Source organism: Schistocerca americana, chromosome 5, assembly GCF_021461395.2.
Source record: "Schistocerca americana isolate TAMUIC-IGC-003095 chromosome 5, iqSchAmer2.1, whole genome shotgun sequence".
In the NCBI taxonomy this organism is placed as follows: Eukaryota; Metazoa; Arthropoda; class Insecta; order Orthoptera; family Acrididae; genus Schistocerca; species Schistocerca americana.
In genome coordinates, this window is record NC_060123.1 from 145,890,299 (window position 1) to 145,910,083 (window position 19,785).

The 19,785-nt window shown below is 44.0% G+C and overlaps 1 protein-coding gene across 1 annotated transcript in view; it reads right to left on the reverse strand.

Annotated features, from left to right (window-relative positions):
• Positions 1-19,785, reverse strand: part of LOC124615698 (probable salivary secreted peptide) — a 38,033-nt gene that overhangs the window by 10,254 nt on the left and 7,994 nt on the right. Inside the window, exon 2 of the mRNA XM_047143736.1 lies at positions 7,323-7,647. Coding sequence (XP_046999692.1) covers positions 7,327-7,647 — 321 coding nt within the window. The 3' untranslated portion in view covers positions 7,323-7,326. The remainder of the gene's footprint in view (positions 1-7,322; positions 7,648-19,785) is intronic.

Below are 19,785 nucleotides of genomic sequence, written 5' to 3' on the forward strand. Positions count from 1 at the left end.
TAATCATGTTTACGCAGACTGCGTTCGTGGCAGCATACTGAAATGCCAAACAAACACACATTTCCTAACGATTCGTAATTATAATATTTACTATAGCAACGCTTTCCGGTTGCTCCAGTTTCAGGCAGTGTTTAGATCTGCAGCAATGTTGTCGGGAAAGTGACTCTGTCGAATATTTGTAAAAACGATAGAAATTGATCTCTGTAAGTTCAGCTGCGTCAGGTGGTTTAACAAAATATTCCATTACTTTTCCGAACTGATTGGCATTTTGTAGCCTCTTCGTATCTTTGTTGCGTACTTTCTTTGACAGTTAACCTTTTCAGTGATGAAAGATTGTTTTCCAACATTACACTGAATTGGGAACAGCAACGAATATATCTGCTCCATTTACTGTGTATTTCTAGGTCTAACATGAGGTATGGGGGTGGTATATGTTCATATCAGTGGATGAGGAGGAAAACGATTATACTTGACAGTTCAAGTTGCTTGCCGGCGGTATTAGTTACGAGTGTTACTAAAAGGATTGGACTTGGTACTGTCTACAAATCTGTACCAATACATTACACGTTTTTTCCGTATTGTGATTTAAACAGATTCTTACGAAAATGATTGGAAATCGCTTTTACATTATTTCACTAATGTATGTTTGTGTATAAATGAGGCAAGTTCTTTGATTATATATACAATTACATGTTACAAACCATTTTAAATACAGAACAACTCAAAATAAAATAGAGATTTCAGAAGGGGTCTAGGTATTTAACCCATAGCGATACGTCGATAAAAATTACAGAGAATGTAAAAGAAAGTACAAAATTTCGATAGTGGCGCATGCGCAGTCAATCTGAAGCAGGCGGATATGCGATGATGCGTACGATTCCGCTTCATAAGTGGAAGTGGCGGGCCCCGTACAAAAGGCACTGTGCCTGTTCTAACTTAACAATTGTCATTTTGTCATCAGGTGCACTGAAGATTTCATCAGCGATGCAATGAAGCACCTCCAAATTACAAAGACGTTTGCAAATGGCAAATGCAGTTTGAAGAAACAGGATGTTTGTTCAAAGAAAAAAATACAAGCAGGCCTCCTGTATCACCACAAAACGCCGAAAGAATTCGCCTTTCGTTTGGAAGCAGTCCACGGAAATCGTTCGAAGATAGCGAGGAGCTACAAACCCCCCACAGTTTCCTTTAGTACTAAACTGGTGCTCCCTTGACGTCTCAGAATGTGTCCTACCATCCGTCCCGCAAGCTGTCGCGTTAATACGAGCAGGTAACCGGGCGGATACGATTGTTTCAGCGCAGTTGTTGGACAAACTTTGTCTAATACAAGTTTTCTAAATACGCGAGAACAACGCCGCCTTTCTTCAAAATGTTGCCATTTAAGTTTCCTGATCACCATTACTACACAAGCGCTTCTGAATTCATTCGATGGCTGTTGTCATACCTGTGTTACGGGGACTCGGAACGCTGGAGCAGCACTCTAGTATCGGGCACGCCACCATCCTGTGGCCGATTTTCTTTAAGGATACACTACGTTTTCTAGCCAAGACAATTCAAAGTCTTCAATTTGCCTCCGCTACAAGTGAGTCGTCACATTTCATTTGGCCTCTTACTATTACTCCTACTTATTAAAACCTGTGAGGCGCCAAACGTTTCTCACTGATTTGTTCCTATTATGAGCATTAGCTCGCATTTCCATATTCCATCGGAATTCCTGAAATCATTGGGGGTGGGGGGGGGGTAGGGAAGGGGCAACAAAACTAATGGCTCTAATGGCTCTGAGCACTATGGGACTTAACATCTGAGGTCATCAGTCCCCTAAACTTAGAACTATTTAAAACTAACTAGCCTAAGGACATGACACACATCCATGCCCGAGGCAGGATTCGAACCTGCGACCGTAGCAGTCGCGCGGTTCCCGACTGAAGCGCCTAGAACCGCTCGGCCACCACGGCCGGCAACAAAACTAATATTCACGTTGATGTGAAGAACGTGTGAGGCTGCCGACATACGTCAGACTTTTTGAAAAATATCATCGACACACTTCCCAAAATTGCAAGAGCCGACAAGTGCGAGACTAATCCCACAATCAGCTTAAGAGCTCATGCACCCAAGTTGCTGACAAGAATAATAGAGAAGAGACAATAAGAGTGGAAGACCAAGAACGAAGTGCTCGGGTTAAAGAGGGTGTAAGACCGGGGTCCAGTCTTTCACCCCTAGAGTTCAATGTACACATCGAAGAATCAGTGAGGGAAATAAAAGAAATGTCAAGGCTGGGTTCAAAATTCAGGGTGAGAGAATGGTTCAAATGGCTCGAAGCACTGTGGGACAACATCCGAGGTCATCAGTCCCTTAGACTTAGAACTACTTAACCCTAACTAACCTAAGGACATCACACTCATCCATGCCCGAGGCAGGATTCGCACCTGCGACCGTAGCAGCAGCGCGGTTCCGGACTGAAGCGCCTAGAACCGCTCGGCCACAGCGGCCGGCTGATAAATTCGCTGATGACTTTGCTATCCTCTGTGCAAGTGAAGAATAATTAGAAGAGTTGTTGACTGGAGTGATCAGTCTAATGAATACAGAATATGGATTGAGAGGAAACCGGAAAGAGACGAAAGTGATTTGAAATAACAGAAATCGGAACAGTGAGAAACTTAACATCGACATTGCTGACCACAAAGTAGACGAAGTTAAGGAGTTGTGTTACTTTATATGCGAATATTTGAGGTGACTAGTAACAATAACTTGTTATTTCATTCGAATTCTGCTACCATGGAAGCAAATTAATTCATTACTGAGGAAGCGATGAGGACATAAACAGCACTAGCACTGACAAAGAGGTAGTTCCTGGCCAAAAGAAGACTACTGGTATCGAACCCAGGCCTCAATTTGGGGAAGAATATCTGAAAATGTACATTTAGGGCACAGCTTTGCAAGGTAGTGAAACATGGACTGTGGGAAAACCGGAACAGAAGAGAATCGAAGCGTTTGAGATTGGTGCTACACATGAATTTTGAAAATTAGGTAGGCTGATAAGGTAAGGAATGGGGAGGTCCTGCGCAGAATTGACGAGGAAAGGAATGTATGAAAAACACTGACAAGTAGGAGGGGCAGGATGGTATGACATCTGTTAAGACATCAGGGAATAAGCTCTATGGTTATAGAAGGAGCTGTAGAGGACAAAGACTGCGGCAAAGACAGAGACTGGAATACATCCAGCAAATTCGTGATTTCCTGTGAGGAAGGTCGCAGTTCGTAGTAATAGAAGGCAAATCATCGAGTAAAACTGAAGTGATATCAGGTGTTCCCCAGGGAAGCGTCCTGGGACCTCTACATCTACATCTACATTTATACTCCGCAAGCCACCCAACGGTGTGTGGCGGAGGGCTCTTTACGTGCCACTGTCATTACCTCCCTTTCCTGTTCCAGTCGCGTATGGTTCGCGGGAAGAACGACTGTCTGAAAGCCTCCGTGCGCGCTCGAATCTCTCTAATTTTACATTCGTGATCTCCTCGGGAGGTATAAGTAGGTCGAAGCAATATATTGGATACCTCATCCAGAAACGCACCCTCTCGAAACCTGGCGAGCAAGCTACACCGCGATGCAGAGCGCCTCTCTTGCAGAGTCTGCCACTTGAGTTTGGTAAACATCTCCGTAACGCTATCACGGTTACCAAATAACCCTGTGACGAAACGCGCCGCTCTTCTTTGGATCTTCTCAATCTCCTCCGTCAACCCGATCTGGTACGGATCCCACACTGAAGAGCAATACTTGAGTATAGGCCGAACGAGTGTTTTGTAAGCCACCTCCTTTGTTGATGGACTACATTTTCTAACGACTCCCCAATGAATCTCAACCTGGTACCCGCCTTACCAACAATTAATTTTATATGATCATTCCACTTCAAATCGTTCCGCACGCTTACTCCCAGATATTTTACAGAAGTAACTGCTACCAGTGTTTGTTCCGCTATCATATAATAAAGGATCCTTCTTTCTATGTATTCGCAATACATTACATTTGTCTATGTTAAGGGTCAGTTGCCACTCCCTGCACCAAGCGCCTATCCGCTGCAGATCTTCCTGCATTTCGCTACAATTTTCTAATGCTGCAACTTCTCTGTATACTACAGCATCATCCGCGAAAAGCCGCATGGAACTTCCGACACTATCTACTAGGTCATTTATATATATTGTGAAAAGCAATGGTCCCATAACACTCCCCTGTGGCACGCCAGAGGTTACTTTAACGTCTGTAGACGTCTCTCCATTGATAACAACATACTGTGTTCTGTTTGCTAAAAACTCTTCAATCCAGCCACACAGCTGGTCTGATATTCCGTACGCTCTTACTTTGTTTATCAGGCGACAGTGCGGAACTGTATCGAACGCCTTCCGGAAGTCAAGAAAAATAGCATGTACCTGGGAGCCTGTATCTAATATTTTCTGGGTCTAATGAACAAATAAAGCGAGCTGGGTCTCACATGATCGCTGTTCCCGTAATCCATGTTGATTCCTACATAGTAGATTCTGGGTTTCCAAAAACGACATGATACTGGAGCAAAAAGCATGTTCTAAAATTCTACAACAGATCGACGTCAGAGATTTAGTTTTGCGCATCTGCTCGACGACCCTTCTTGAAGACAGGGACTACCTGTGCTCTTTTTCCAATCATTTGGAACCTTCGGTTCCTCTAAAGACTTGCGGTACACGGCTGTTAGAAGGGGGGCATGTTCTTTCGCGTACTCTGTGTGGAATCGAATTGGTATCCCGTCAGGTCCAGTGGACTTTCCTCTGTTGAGTGATTCCAGTTGCTTTTCTATTCCTTGGACACTTATTTCGATGTCAGCCATTTTTTCGTTTGTGCGAGGATTTAGGAAGGAACTGCAGTGCGGTCTTCATCTATGAAACAGCTTTGGAAAAAGGTGTTTAGTATTTCAGCTTTACGCGTGTCATCCTCTGTTTCAATGCCATCATCATCCCGGAGTGTCTGGATACGCTGTTTCGAGCCACTTACTGATTTAACGTAAGACCAGAACTTCCTAGGATTTTCTGTCAAGTCGGTACATAGAATTTTACTTTCGAATTCACTGAACGCTTCACGCATAGCCCTCCTTACGCTAACTTTGACATCGTTTAGCTTCTGTTTGTCTGAGAGGTTTTGGCTGCGTTTAAACTTGGAGTGAAGCTCTCTTTGCTTTCGCAGTAGTTTCCTAACTTTGTTGTTGTACCACGGTGGGTTTTTCCCGTCCCTCACAGTTTTACTCGGCACGTACCTGTCTAAAACGCATTTTACGATTGCCTTGAACTTTTTCCGTAAACACTCAACATTGTCAGTGTCGGAACAGAAATTTTCGTTTTGATCTGTTTGGTAGTCTGAAATCTGCCTTCTATTACTCTTGCTAAACAGATAAACCTTCCTCCCTTTTTTTATATTCCTATTAACTTCCATATTCAGGGATGCTGCAACGGCCTTATGATCACTGATTCCCTGTTCTGCACTTACATAGTCGAAAAGTTCAGGTCTGTTTGTTATCAGTAGATCCAAGATGTTATCTCCACGAGTCGGTTCTCTGTTTAATTGCTCGAGGTAATTTTCGGATAGTGCACTCAGTATAATGTCACTCGATGCTCTGTCCCTACCACCCGTCCTAAACATCTGAGTGTCCCAATCTATATCTGGTAAATTGAAATCTCCACCTAAGAGTATAACATGCTGAGAAAATTTATGTGAAATGTATTCCAAATTTCCTCTCAGTTGTTCTGCCACCAATGCTGCTGAGTCGGGAGGTCGGTAAAAGGAGCCAATTATTAACCTAGCTCGGTTGTTGAGTGTAACCTCCATCCATAATAATTCACAGGAACTATCCACTTCTACTTCACTACAGGATAAACTACTACTAACAGCGACGAACACTCCACCACCGGTTGCATGCAATCTATCCTTTCTAAACACCGTCTGTACCTTTGTAAAAATTTCGACAGAATTTATCTCTGGCTTCAGCCAGCTTTCTGTACCTATAACGATTTCAGCTTCGGTGCTTTCTATCAGCGCTTGAAGTTTCGGTACTTTACCAACGCTGTTCCCGATCTATATAAATGACCTGGGTGACAATCTGAGCAGTTGTCTTAGGTTGTTCGCAGATGATGCTGTAATTTACGGTCTAGTAAGGTCATCCGAAGACCAGTATCAGTCGGAAAGCGATTTAGGTGGAAGTTGACGCTAAATAACGAAAAGTGTGAGGTGATCCACATGAGTTCCACAAGAAATCCGTTGGAATTCGATTACTCGATAAATAGTATAATTCTCAAGGCTGTCAATTCAGCTAAGTACCTGGGTGTCAAAATTACGACCAACTTCAGTTGGAAAGACCACATAGATAATATTGTGGGGAAGGGGAGCCAAAGGTTGCGTTTCATTGGCAGGGCACTTAGAAGATGCAACAAGTCCACTAAAGAGACAGCTTACACTACACTCGTTTGTCCTCTGTTAACACTGGACTCGCATTCGGGAGGACGACGGTTCAATCCCGTCTCCGGCCATCCTGATTTAGGTTTTCCGTGATTTCCCTCAATCGCTTCAGGCAAATGCCGGGATGGTTCCTTTGAAATGGCACGGCCGATTTCCTTCCTCATCCTTCCCTTACCCGAGCTTGCGGTCCGTCTCTAATGACCTCGTTGTCGACGGGACGTTAAACACTAATCTCCTCCTCCTCCTCCTCCTCTGTTAGAATATTGCTGCGCGGTGTGGGATCCTTACCAGGTAGGATTGACGAAGGACATGGATAGGGTGCAAAAAAGGGCAGCTCGTTTTGTATTATCACGTAATAGGGGAGGGAGTGTGGCAGATATGATACGCGAGTTGGGATGGAAGTCATTAAAGCAAAGACGTTTTTCGTCGCGGCGAGATCTATTTACGACATTTCAGTCACCAACTTTCCCTTCCGAATGCGAAAATATTTTGTTGAGTCCAACCTACATCGGTAGGAATGGTCGTCAAAATAAAATAAGAGAAATCAGAGCTCGAACAGAAAGGTTTAGATGTTCGTTTTTCCCGCGCGCTGTTCGGGAGTGGAATGGTAGAGAGATAGTATGATTGTGGTTCGATGAACCCTCTGCGAAGCACTTAAATGTGAATCGCAGAGTAATCGTGTAGGTGTAGAAATAACTGAGGACGTATGGTGCAAATGATGTCTGAGAAGACGAGGTTGGTGGTGGAGAGGAATTGGTGGCGGGCCGCGTCATACCATGCAGAAGACTAACGACCCAACTGGACGCAGGAGGGTCGTCGGATCGGGGACTGGCTGGCGCCGTACCCACCGCGTCACTTGCCGTAGACCTCGACCAGGTGCTTGATGCCGTGCCCGCGCTGCGACTTGAAGCGCAGCGACACCCGGGGCATGCCGACGCCGCCGGACGTGAGGTTGACGAAGCCGCCGTGGCCGTCCTTCTTGAGGTCGATGGCGTAGACGGCGGTGATGTTGGCCGGCCTGGGGTAGGAGTGCGGCGGCGGGTACGTAAACTCGGCCGTGACGACGCCGAAGAAGCGCGAGCTCTTGTGCACCGTCTGGCGCAGCAGCAGCCGGTCCCCGTACTGGCGCCAGCCCAGCACCAGGTTGTGCGAGCTGTTGCGCAGCGACCCCAGCTGTACCGGCACACACACGGGCAACACGGTCAGTAAATACGGTCAATCAAGCACCACTAAATTGTAAAGGTTCACTACAACACCAGTGGTCTACCACAACTGTGGATACCACTGCAACAGTATCTACAGGTGGTGCATAGGAGGTTACAGAATGATGTTTTAAAAATTTGGCAGAGCTCATATCTACATCTACATCCATACTCCGCAAGCCACCTGACGGTGTGTGGCGGAGGGTACTTTGAGTACCTCTATCAGTTCTCCCTTCTATTCCAGTCTCGTATTCTTCGTGGAAAGAAAGATTGTCGGTATGCCTCTGTGTGGGCACTAATCTCTGATTTTATCCTCATGGTCTCTTCGCGAGATATACGTAGGACGGAGCAATATACTGCGTGACTCCTCGGTGAAGGTATGTTTTCGAAACTTCAACAAAATCCCGTACCGAGCTACTGGGCGTCTCTCTTGCAGAGTCTTCCACTGGAGTTTATTTATCATCTCCGTAACGCTTTCGCGATTACTAAATGATCCTGTAACGAAGCGCGTTGCTCTCCGTTGGATCTTCTCTATCTCTTCTATCAATCCTATCTGATACGGATCCCACACTGGAGAGCAATATTCAAGCAGTGGGCGACCAAGTGTACTGTAACCTACTTCCTTTGTTTTCGGATTGCATTTTCTTAGGATTCTTCCAATGACTCTCAGTCTGGCATCTGCTTTACCGACGATCAACTTTATATGATCATTCCATTTTAAATCACTCCTAATGCCTACTCCCAGATAATTCACGGAATTAACTACTTCCAGTTGCTGACCTGCTATATTGTAACTAAATGATAAGGAATCTTTCTTTCTCTGTATTCGCAGCACATTACACTTGTCTACAATGAGATTCAATTGCCATTCCCTGCACCATGCGTTAATTCGTTTCAGTTCCTCCTGCATTTCAGTACAATTTTCCATTGTTACAACCTCTAGATATACCACAGCGTCATCTGCAAAGAGCTTCAGTGAACTTCCGATGTTATCCACAAGGTCATTTATGTATATTGTGAATAGCAACGGTCCTACAACACTTCCCTGCGGCACACCTGAAATAACTCTTACTTCGGAAGACTTCTCTCCATTGAGAATGACATGCTGCGTTGTGTTATCTAGCAACTCTTCAATCCAATCACACAATTGGTCTGATAGTCCATACGCTCTTACTTTGTTCATTAAACGACTGTGGGGAACTGTATCGAACGCCTTGCGGAAGTCAAGAAACACAGCATCTACCTTGGAACCCGTGTCTATGGCCCTCTGAGTCTCGTGGACGAATAGCGCGAGCTGTGTTTCATACGATCGTCTTTTTCGAAACCCATGCTGATTCCTACAGAGTAAATTTCTAGTCCCCAGAAACGTCATTATACTCGAACATAATACGTGTTCCAAAATTCTACAACTGATCGACGTTAGACATATAGGTCTATAGTTCTGCACATCTGTTCGGCGTTTCTTCTTGAAAACGGAGATGACTTGTGCCCTTTTCCAATCCTTTGGAACGCTACGCTGTTCTAGAGACCTACGGTACACCGCTGCAAGAAGGGGAGCAAGTTCCTTCTCGTACTCTGTGTAAAAGGGAACTGGTGTCCCATCAGATCCAGCGGCCTTTCCTCTTTTGAGCGATTTTAATTGTTTTTCTATCCCTCTGTCATCTATTTCGATATTTACCATTTTGTCATCTGTACGACAATCTAGAGAAGGAACTACAGTGCAGTCTTCCTCTGTGAAACAGCTTTGGAAAAATAATGATGATCTTTGGTTTGTGGGCGCTCAACTGCGTGGTTATCAACGCCCATACAAACTCGCAATCTTTACACAGTCCAATCTCGCCACGATCACGAATGATGATGAAATGATGAGGACAACTCAAACATCCAGTCCCCGGGCAGAGAAAATCCCCAGCCAGGCCGAGAAGCAAACCTGGAAACCCCGTGATCCAGAGGCAGAAATGTTACCCACTCGACCAGAAGCTGCGGAGGCAGAGTTCGGAGGATGAGACAGAACATTTTGCAATACGGAACCTATGGCCGGAAATATGAAATAAAGTTTCTGCAGCACAAAGCTCTTTCCATGGATCCAGTAAGCTAAATAAAAAACAAGACTATTGTAATCAACTTGAAGTTTTTAGCTCATCTGTCCATCTTTGCTTACAAATAAATTTGGTTTTAGAAAGGGTCCGCCTTGAGCAACACATGTTCTTTTCTTTTCTTCTATTATCCAAGCATGTTTCGCTGTAGTTTCAGCAACGTTAGTGGAGAAATGCTCTTTACTGCTTTCACATATAGGAATTCGAATTTTTAAGAACGTTTTATCATATTTGAGAAATAGACATGTTTTGTGAGTAGAATTTTTTACCACACACTGTGGTTTTGCAGTTGCTTGTCTTTCACAGTTTTTCATCCTCAGCCATATAAAACATAATGTAGAAAGCTTATTTGCCTCGAAATTTTACGACTGGGAATATTCTAGTGAGGCCTAACATTAATTGATACTGTGTGTGTGTGTGTGTGTGTGTGTGTGTGTGCGTGTGTGTGTGTATGCAATACGTTTCACTTTTTCTGGCTTCCTGAATACCTTGACTATCAAAAACCGCACTATTTAAACTTTCACTGTTACTGTTACTGTTTGTAGAGTATGAAAAAGATAGCGGGCAGCTGAACATTTGAATGTGTTCTGGGCAGGAATTTTGAATCTTTGTGTGTGCGCGCGCGCGCCCATGCGTGTGTGTGTGTGTGTGTGTGTGTGTGCGTGTGTGTGTGTAAGTAGGCGAAGGTTTGTGGCTTCCTTTTTTTTTAATTTACTTATTTAGTTAGTTATGTATGTGTGTGTGTGTGTGTGTGTGTGTTTGTTTGTGTGTGTAAGTGGTTGAGTGTGTGCGCGCACGCGTTTACACAGGTTGGTCTTACCCGATAGCCCCTTGAGGATAGAGAATAGAGTTCTGTTGCAGAGAGATGTGTCTTGGTTGATGATTTCTTTTCTTTCGACTATATCTTTTTGGATTTTGCAGTTTTACTCGAATAGATACCAACGCAGCCCAACAGACATTAACACCGACTTGACAGTTCTCAAGTTCAGCTACAGCTGTCCAAAAAATTAACTATTCAGGAAAACTACCAAATATAACTAGAACAACAATAAATGAATATACAGCTCTCTGAAACGGAACTCTATTCTCTGCCCTCAAAGACCAACTCATAAACACATCACTCTCTCTCGACTTCTCGAAAGTTTCTAAAGTTATACTTATTCTAGGAACTAGTCACGTGAAAATGACAAGCTGCAAATTTTGTTTATTAAAATTAATAATTTTAGTAAATACTACAGTATTATGGTTACTTTAGCAACATTCACTCGAATTTGTTTAGACATTTCTTTTGAAGTTTCTTATAGGATCAATATTTGATAGAATAGCTTAATAATTAACTCTCAAAAAATGGCTCTCGGCACTATGGCACTTAAAATCTGAGGTCATCAGTCCCCTAGACTTAGAACAACTTAAACCTAACTAACCTAAGGACATCACACACAGCCATGCCCGAGGCAGGAATCGAACTTGGGACCGCAGCAGCAGCGCGGTTCCGGACTAAAGCAACTAGAACCGCTCGGCCATAGCGGCCGCCCCCTAACTCTTATTCAAATGTCATGAGTACATTGCAGACAGTGTAAGATGACAGTTGCTCTACATGTAACTTACTTGAAAACAGGATTTAATTTTCAAATTAAGTTTAATTTTCAGTAATGAACATTTATTCCTGTGTGTTATTTAGGAATAAGTAACATGTACTGCCCGTAAGCCGGCATGTATTATTTTTCTATGCTACTTGTTAATATCGGCCCCAGATACCGCATCAACAGCGACCTGAAGTTGATCCGTGTTGCCGAAAACAAGTTACTCAAAAAATAAAACCGAAGAAAGAATATAAAAGAGAGCTGGTTGCGCTCTCCTTGAACAATCAGTTACTGAATAACAATCACGGAATTCAACGACATCCAGCATGGATAAAATTACACAGAAAAAATCAATATGGGGCATTCATACTTCGTTATTGGACTTCAGTTGGCTGTTCTTGCGCATTGCAGAGTTCTGTTTATTTGACAAACTGCCTGTTGGCTTCTGCCGCGGGTTCTTCAGCAGACTTTTGTTTGGTGATTTTTCTGACGTTTCGCCAGCACGAGTGGCTGGCATTGTCAGAGCCTCACTCCCCGTGAGGTCCAGTCCACCACCAGCAGTGGAGGTTGAAGCTCTGACGGTGTCAGTCACTCGTGCCGGTGAAACGTCAGAAAAATCACCAAAAAAAAGTCTGCTGAACAACCAGCGACAGAAGCCAACAGGCAGACTGTCAAGAAGCGGCCATGAAAGCTTCAACAAGTTTCTGCTGTTTATTTACGAGGAGTCAACACAGAGTTCTCACAATACTTATGACGTCGGAGTTTGTCACTATATCCATCTAAGGATTCAGAATGACGTATAGCATTTATCGCCTTCCTGTTGAGGCCGCGGCCAGAGTCACAACTGTGACGGTAGATGGCCTCAGCTACATCGACTGAATGTAGTCTCTCGATGGTCCTCGAACTTTAAGGCCGCCAAATGTGTTAATGGGGGCTAACTTTAGCACCTCTCCGCCCGGGGCATTATTAGTAGTGTTTAGAACCATTACGCTCTAGTCCAGCAGTCGGAGAAGGGTCAGATCTGCTTTGCCTACTCATCTTAGAAACACAGTTGAACTGCCCTAATTTTTTCAAGTTGTTGGTGTCACAAGTTTCACCTGCCCGGAAAGCCGTGCGTGATAAACTGCGGCTTCCTGGACGGCGAGGTGCAGCGGACGCAGATCGAATTCACTTGGCGGATTAACGACAAAGGCCAGCCTGGATGTGGTTTATAGGCGGTTTCCCACATCCTACAAGGTAAATACTGGGCTAGTATCCAAGTACCAGCTGAGTTTAACGATTTGCAAACATTTAGGTAACCTTACCTCAATTTCACATAAATGACACTACAAGCAGACAGTTGAAAGGAAGGAAGGAAGATAGGGTTTAACGTTCCGTCGACGTCGAGGTCATTAGAGACGGAGAAAAAGCTCGGATTGTGTGAAGGATGGGGAAGGAAACCAGCCGTGCCCTTTCAAAGGAACCTACCCAGCATTTCCCGGGAGCGATTTAGGAAAATCACGGAAAACCTAAATCTGAATGGCCGGACGCGGGTTTGAACCGTCGTCCTCCCGAGTGCGAGTCCAGTGTGCTAACCACTGCGCCACCTCACTCGGTGCAGACAGTAGGGGAACACGTATTCCGTCCCTGGGGGTAACGAGGTGGCGATAGGAAGGCATTCGGCCACCCCTTAAACTGACTGTGCCAAATCCATCAGTAACCACGCCGACCCTGCGCCGCTGCTTCAGAAAATGGCGTTACTTCATTCGTTTATTATCGAAATCAAATATAATTTTATAATACTGACATAAAGCTGCGTTTTGGGTACAACTGATGCAATTTACCGTTGATTTCATTTATTTCGTTAAAAAGTCTGGCTACAGTAATATTCTGCATCATTGATTCTTTACGCAAGACTGAAAACAATAAAATAATATTTATGTGAATTTAAAATCCGAATAAGAAAATAGAAGATAAACAAAAAACTGTATCCTCAACTGGAGTTATCTTGAACCGTCGATATTATTGACAAGAGCATTCAACTGTGCAGCCACGAATCATTTGAATACAAAAGGTGTAGCTTTTGTAAATATTTCTCTGGTTGCAACGATGAAATAACTAGAATACATTTTACTAGAAAATTTAAAAAAGACGATGGGCAAATCGTTTTCCTTGTTCACATAATCTTGAAGTTATCTCAGAAAGTTTCGACATTTACTCTTTTACATTTCACTGTATCTGTCAGTATGAGAACGTTACCGATTGGAAAAGATACCTTACGGCATAACGCGAAACAAGTTTGTACCGACGTGCAAAATACAGGCATTGAAACACGTCAGTGATATGGCCACAGAAATTTGTGTATGGAATCCAATCCTGTTGGCAGGCCGTACACTGGTTTGTTAACAAGCAAGTGGACTGTTTACAGCCATCTGTCGACAAAAGCTGGAACTGGGCTTTGTTACAGACGGACTGGAAGCGTCAACGTAAGGATAACCTCTGGACAGAAACGCCATAATTTCACACCTTTACCCAATGGTCCTTGCTAAGGACCAAGTCACAAACTACATATATTTCTGTTAATAAAATAATAAGAAACTTTGGATTTCGATAACGTTATCGCAATAAAACATAATGTAGAAAGCTTATTTGCCTCGAAATTTTACGACTGGGAATATTCTAGTGAGGCCTAACATTAATTGATACTGTGTGTGTGTGTGTGTGTTCGCTGTTGAGCGTCGAGGTCATCACATAACTTCCGAAAAAATAAATGAAATACTTTGTTCTGCCAGAAACCACAGATTCTACAAGCTAGAGCAGGAAAGGGCAAAATTATTTATAAGACGTCGTAGCTAATGCGGAGTTGCCTGATTAGAATGGTGATAAATTTTTTTAGCAATAGCTTGCACAGTGCAACAAATTATAGTTTATTTTGCATCAAAAAATAAACTACCGAAAACAGTATCAAGAGGAAACAAAATTTAACGTATGTACAAACACAAAACAAGCTAAATGAATTGGTCAGCTATGTGTAATCCGAGAGAGAGCGCGTTTTTACAGTTCTAAATAAAATTATTAGGATTAAATGTAAACATATCTGACGCCACTGGAAATTTCTCACAATGAAGCAAACGCGAAATGCGTCTAATGCATTGTTAATCGAGATTATATCGTTGTCAGCAACCAAGGAATCGAACAAACAGATTTCACATGCTTACTGTCTTCAGTCCGCTATTTTCGATGCTCAGCCTCAACAGACTTAACTGTTCGTGGAGCAACAAAAAAAAGAAAAATGGTTCAAATGGCTCTGAGCACTATGGGACTCAACTGCTGAGGTCATTAGTCCCCTATAACTTAGAACTAGTTAAACCTAACTAACCTAAGGACATCACAAACATCCATGCCCGAGGCAGGATTCGAACCTGCGACCGTAGCGTTCTTGCGGTTCCAGACTGCAGCGCCTTTAACCGCACGGCGACTTCGGCCGGCGTGGAGCAACAGATATCGGTCACATACATCTCTAGCGATGAAAGTAAATACGATGTAGAGTTTCTATCTGATCCTGGCATAAACCATTCGCTATTTTATCATTTTTATCCGTATTAGTCTACAAAGTGAAGTATGGTTTGTCGAGGAGAACTAATCCGTTGTCCCGCTCCCTTGATGACGCTAACGCTAATCGGATATGAGTGGAACGTGTAACGGCAGAGCCATTCATAACGAGAGGATGTATGACGCAACGAAAGTCAGCTGCAGTCGGCGAAAACAGGGCGCCTGCAACCGGTTCCTTGACGATGTCGCCTCGGGGTCACTGCACTGTGTTTGACCAGAGGCCGCCGAGGTTCCCTGTCCGAAAAAGGCCAACTCGGAGAGGTCAAGTTCTGGGCCGCCTCTCGGATCAGCTCCTACCGCACGTCTGGCTAGCGTGTCACCGTTCTCCTTCACTCGGTTTTCATTCTCTCGCCTTCTTTCCTGTTTATAGTTACTGGTTGCAATCCTTTTGGATTTCAAGGTGGTCCGTTGCTTTTATGGAATAAGTTAGCAATGTTAGTATAATCTGTAGATACTGACAGAAACAAACCAAGAGGGTGTTGTGCGACATGAACGGAAGTTGGTAGGGGACGCGTAACTTTCGCGCTAGTAGCGCCCCTATGACGATGCATATCAGGTCTGCTTTACCCCATAGAGTAAATACACTCAGTCGCAAAAATATTCGGACAGTGGGAAGTTTCACAATAAGTACTCGAGAAACACTGACTATGACACTCAAATATATTTATTAGCAATATATATGCGTAACAACATTAATTACAAAAGAATTATTGTATTATTTCGTTTCCAAAATATAAATAACAGAAAAATTAACAACAAAAATGAAACATCCTGCACATCCTGCTGCTACAAAAGTATTCGGACACTGTCCAATAAATGTTCATAAGTTGTACGACGAAAATGTCAATACCTTGTGGGTCCACCTTTCATTTTCAATACCTCCTCCAATCTACTAGGCATATTTTCCACGAGTTTTTTCGTGAAATATGGGCCTACATTTGCCCATTCTTGGCGCAGTTTCTCTTTCAAGGTCTCCTTCGTATAGATGTCGTCCGCACGGAGGGTCCGTTTCAATTTATCCCACAAATGTTCGATTGGGTTAAGGTCTGGTGATTGGGGAGGGGGGTGCAATACTTTCGGGCAATTGAAGAGCAACCATATTTGTACAATATGCGCGGTATGCTTGGGATCATTATCCTGATAAAAATGAAAGTTGTTCGCAAGACCTAGATGTCGTGCACTCTGCTTCAAATGTCCTCGCAGTATATTGAAATACGCTTCCTTGTTCATCGTATCATCAATGAACACAAAATCACCCACACCATTGCCGGACATGCATCCCCACACCATGATGTTCCCACCTCCAAACTTTACTGTTGGTTTGAGGTTCCTGGGATTCAGCTCTTCATTGGGCTTTCGCCACGCGTTTGCCTTTCCGTCGCTTTACCATAATGTAAATTTCATTCGTCGCAAAATATCACCCGATTCCACCAAGCCTGATCGTATTCGGCGTATTACCTCGCAAACTGTATACGTTTCTTCTGGTTCACTGTATTTATGAATGGCTTTCGCCGTGCCACTCGACCATGGTGCTACGATCGTCGTAGTACTCTCCGCACGGTTTCGGGATGAACTTTTACACGAATGTCTCCCTCCACCTCACATGCAATTCGTGTGGCAGATATTTTCGGATTCTGTTGTACCTTTCGCACAATCACACGCTCATCTCTCTGTGAAAATGTCCGTGGCCTTCCTGTACTGTAACGGAATTCCAATCGGTCTTCTTTCTCGAACCGTTTAATAATGTCGTGAACTGTACTTTTCTTCATGTTCACTATTGCGGCAATTTCCCTCCAGGTTTTCCCCTTCGCGTGATGATAAACGACAAGTTGCCTTCGCTCGAACGTAGAACACTTCCCTCTGCGTCCCATCGTCGACCTGCACAGGCTCGCGATACGTGTTTACTAATCATCGCTATCGTCTCGCGGAAATGTCGGACACACTGCGGTCGCTTCACCCTCTGTGCGTCTCGGAATGAACTATTCTCTCATGGTGTCCGCCTTTGTCCGAATACTTTTGTTGCACCTTCCCATGCCGTTTTTAGGAAATATTACGTAACAGACACATGTCCAACAACAATTATTCGTATTTGGCGCGTGTTTCACGTTGCGACATCGTACCCAGAGTCCCAAATACATTACAAAGTGCAATTTCTGTATTTGTTCATGCGGCAAACTGCAAAATTATGCGCCGTTATGTGCTGTCCGAATACTTTTGCGACTGAGTGTATCTCTGGAATGAGCATTGTGTTCTGCGCATGTTGTCAACATTAAACCAGGACTGTCACGTGTTTTCGGGACTTCGCGGTGCGTGTGTGGTTTCTGCAGCTTTTGGGGTTTATAATATCAAGAGTTTTTGTTGTGTTTCACCGTTTGTTGATAGTGTAATAGCGATGGTGAATTACTGTTGTTGCTACGGATGCAAAGTAAAATATGTGAATGGAGGGATAGTAACTTTTCATGGGTACTTACCATGTAGCTCTAATTATAGTTATCATATTAGTAAGAGACACTGTATATGTTTAAAAATTTCGAGACGCATTATAATTAAGGCTTGTTTCTGTAGAGCTACTTTTCTACGATTTTATGACAATATAATAGATATTACGTTCGTACAAAAGCTTACAAACAATCGCTTCCTCTTGTTAATTTGCTAGTGGAACAGGAAAGGGAATGCTTAGTTGTTTCAGCAAATACTGTCCTCCATGCATTTATCAGTGACTTGTCGATTATGTTTATAGATTACTCAGTCTACTCTTTATTTAATAAACTGGGAGCAAGTACGTACAATGCGTTAAATAAATACTTCAAAGTGTCACCAGTAAGATAAATTGTGCTTTAGGTCGCAAAAACGAGAAAATAAATACGCAGAAATAGCAGAAAAAAGGACGAATTAGCAGGGATATAATCGCTAATGTGTGGCAAATTCGGTGTTTTTCGGACACTTGCAAAAGTACTACCGTACTGTCAAGTCGTTTTGCAAGACTGAAAAAATGTACGTCAGGCTCTGTAATACTATAAAGTGCCCTATCACACCGAAAACTACCAAAAATCGAGTGCATCTGAAGTGTGAGACCTATCGCAAAGAAGCAGGATGTAATATCACTTGCCCTTAGAAGTTACGTAGCTGGTTTATTCCCGGTATCAAATGGATACTGTTAAAACGTCTGCGCAACATTTATAAATAATCCACGACACGTACGAAAAGAATCCGTCTGTACTAGGGATGTAGTGCCATTCTAAATATACAGGGCGCTATACGGATAAACACACGACGTCCCGAGATCACGTGACCGGGCCGGCAATGTATGGTGACAACACAAAATCTGTCCTGTGCATGTGAATGCTCACTCCAGAGATATTTACTCTATGCTTTACCCACACGCTGTAACGATTGTGGGTGTTAGTTACCTTTGGGAGTGGTGCGTTGACGTTATTCAAGAATACCTTTGAGGCCCCGAATGACACCTCACTGAGTTTGAGCGAGGTCGTGGCTACGAGAAGCTGGATGCCCTTCTGCGATACTGCAGAAATACTTGGCAGGAATGTAGCCACTGTGCATGACTGCTGGCAACGGTGGTCACGGGAAGGTGTGGCCGCATCAAGACAAGGCTTCGGATGGCCACGTGGCTCTACCGAGAGGGGAGACCATCGTGTTCGGCGTATGCCTATGGTGCTTCGTAGTGCATCTGCAGCAGCTGGCACCGCAGTGACACGACGAACCGTTACAAAACGGTTACTTCAAAGATAGTTTCGAGACAGTTCCCTTCTAGCCTGCATTCCTCCGACCTCAAAGCAACGCCATTTGCGACTTCAGTGGTGTCAAGTGAGAGCTCATTGGAGGGCAGCGTGGGGGTCTGTTGTGTTTTCTGGTAATAACTGTTTCCGCCTCTGTGCCAGCGATGGCCGTGTTTTGGTTAAATGATGCCAGTTGGGGGCCTGCAACCAACCTGTGTGCGTGCTGGGCCGGCCGGTGTGGCCGAGTGTTTCTAGGCGCTTCAGTCTGGAACCGAGCGACCGCTACGGTTGCAGGTTCGAATCCTGCCTCGGGCATGGGTGTGTGTGATGTCCTTGGGTTAGTTAGGTTTAAGTAGTTCTAAGTTATAGGGGACTGATGACCTCAGATGTTAAGTCCCATGGTGGTCAGAGCCATTTGAACCATTTTTTGTGCGTGCTGGACACGCCGGACCTGCGCCTGGAGTTATGGTCTGAGTGCATGACAGCGAAAGCACCCTCGTGATTATCCCACGCACCCTCAGTGCAAAACTTCACGTCACTCTAGTGAAGCGACTTCTTGTGCTGCCATTTATGAACAGCATCCCAGGGTGTGTTTTCCAACAGGACAACGCTCGTCCACATACCGCTGTTGTAACTCAACATGCTCTGCAGAATGTCGACATGTCGCCTCGGCCTGCTCGATCATTAGATCTGTCTCCAGTCGAGCACGTATGGGACATACCGGACGTCAAACAGAGTTGACCATCCCTGTATTGACCGACCAAGTGCAACATGCATGGAAGTCCAGTCCACAAACTGACATCCGGCACCTGTACAACGCAATGGATGCGCGTTTGCATGCTTGAATCCAACTGTCTGGCGTTTATAACAGTTATTGCTGTACCATCATTGCACATTTGCAATGACGTATCTCGCGCCTACATTAACCTGTGATCTTGCAGTGTTAATCACTCGTAGTGCGTTAGGTAATCTTTTCATCAGTTGGTCCTCCACAGCTTATGTATCGAAAGCCATGTCGCACACCGTCAGATCCTTTGGAGTACTTATTATAGCTATGCGTTTCGATTTTTATTAGTAATCAACGAGAAAATGAAGTTTTTGC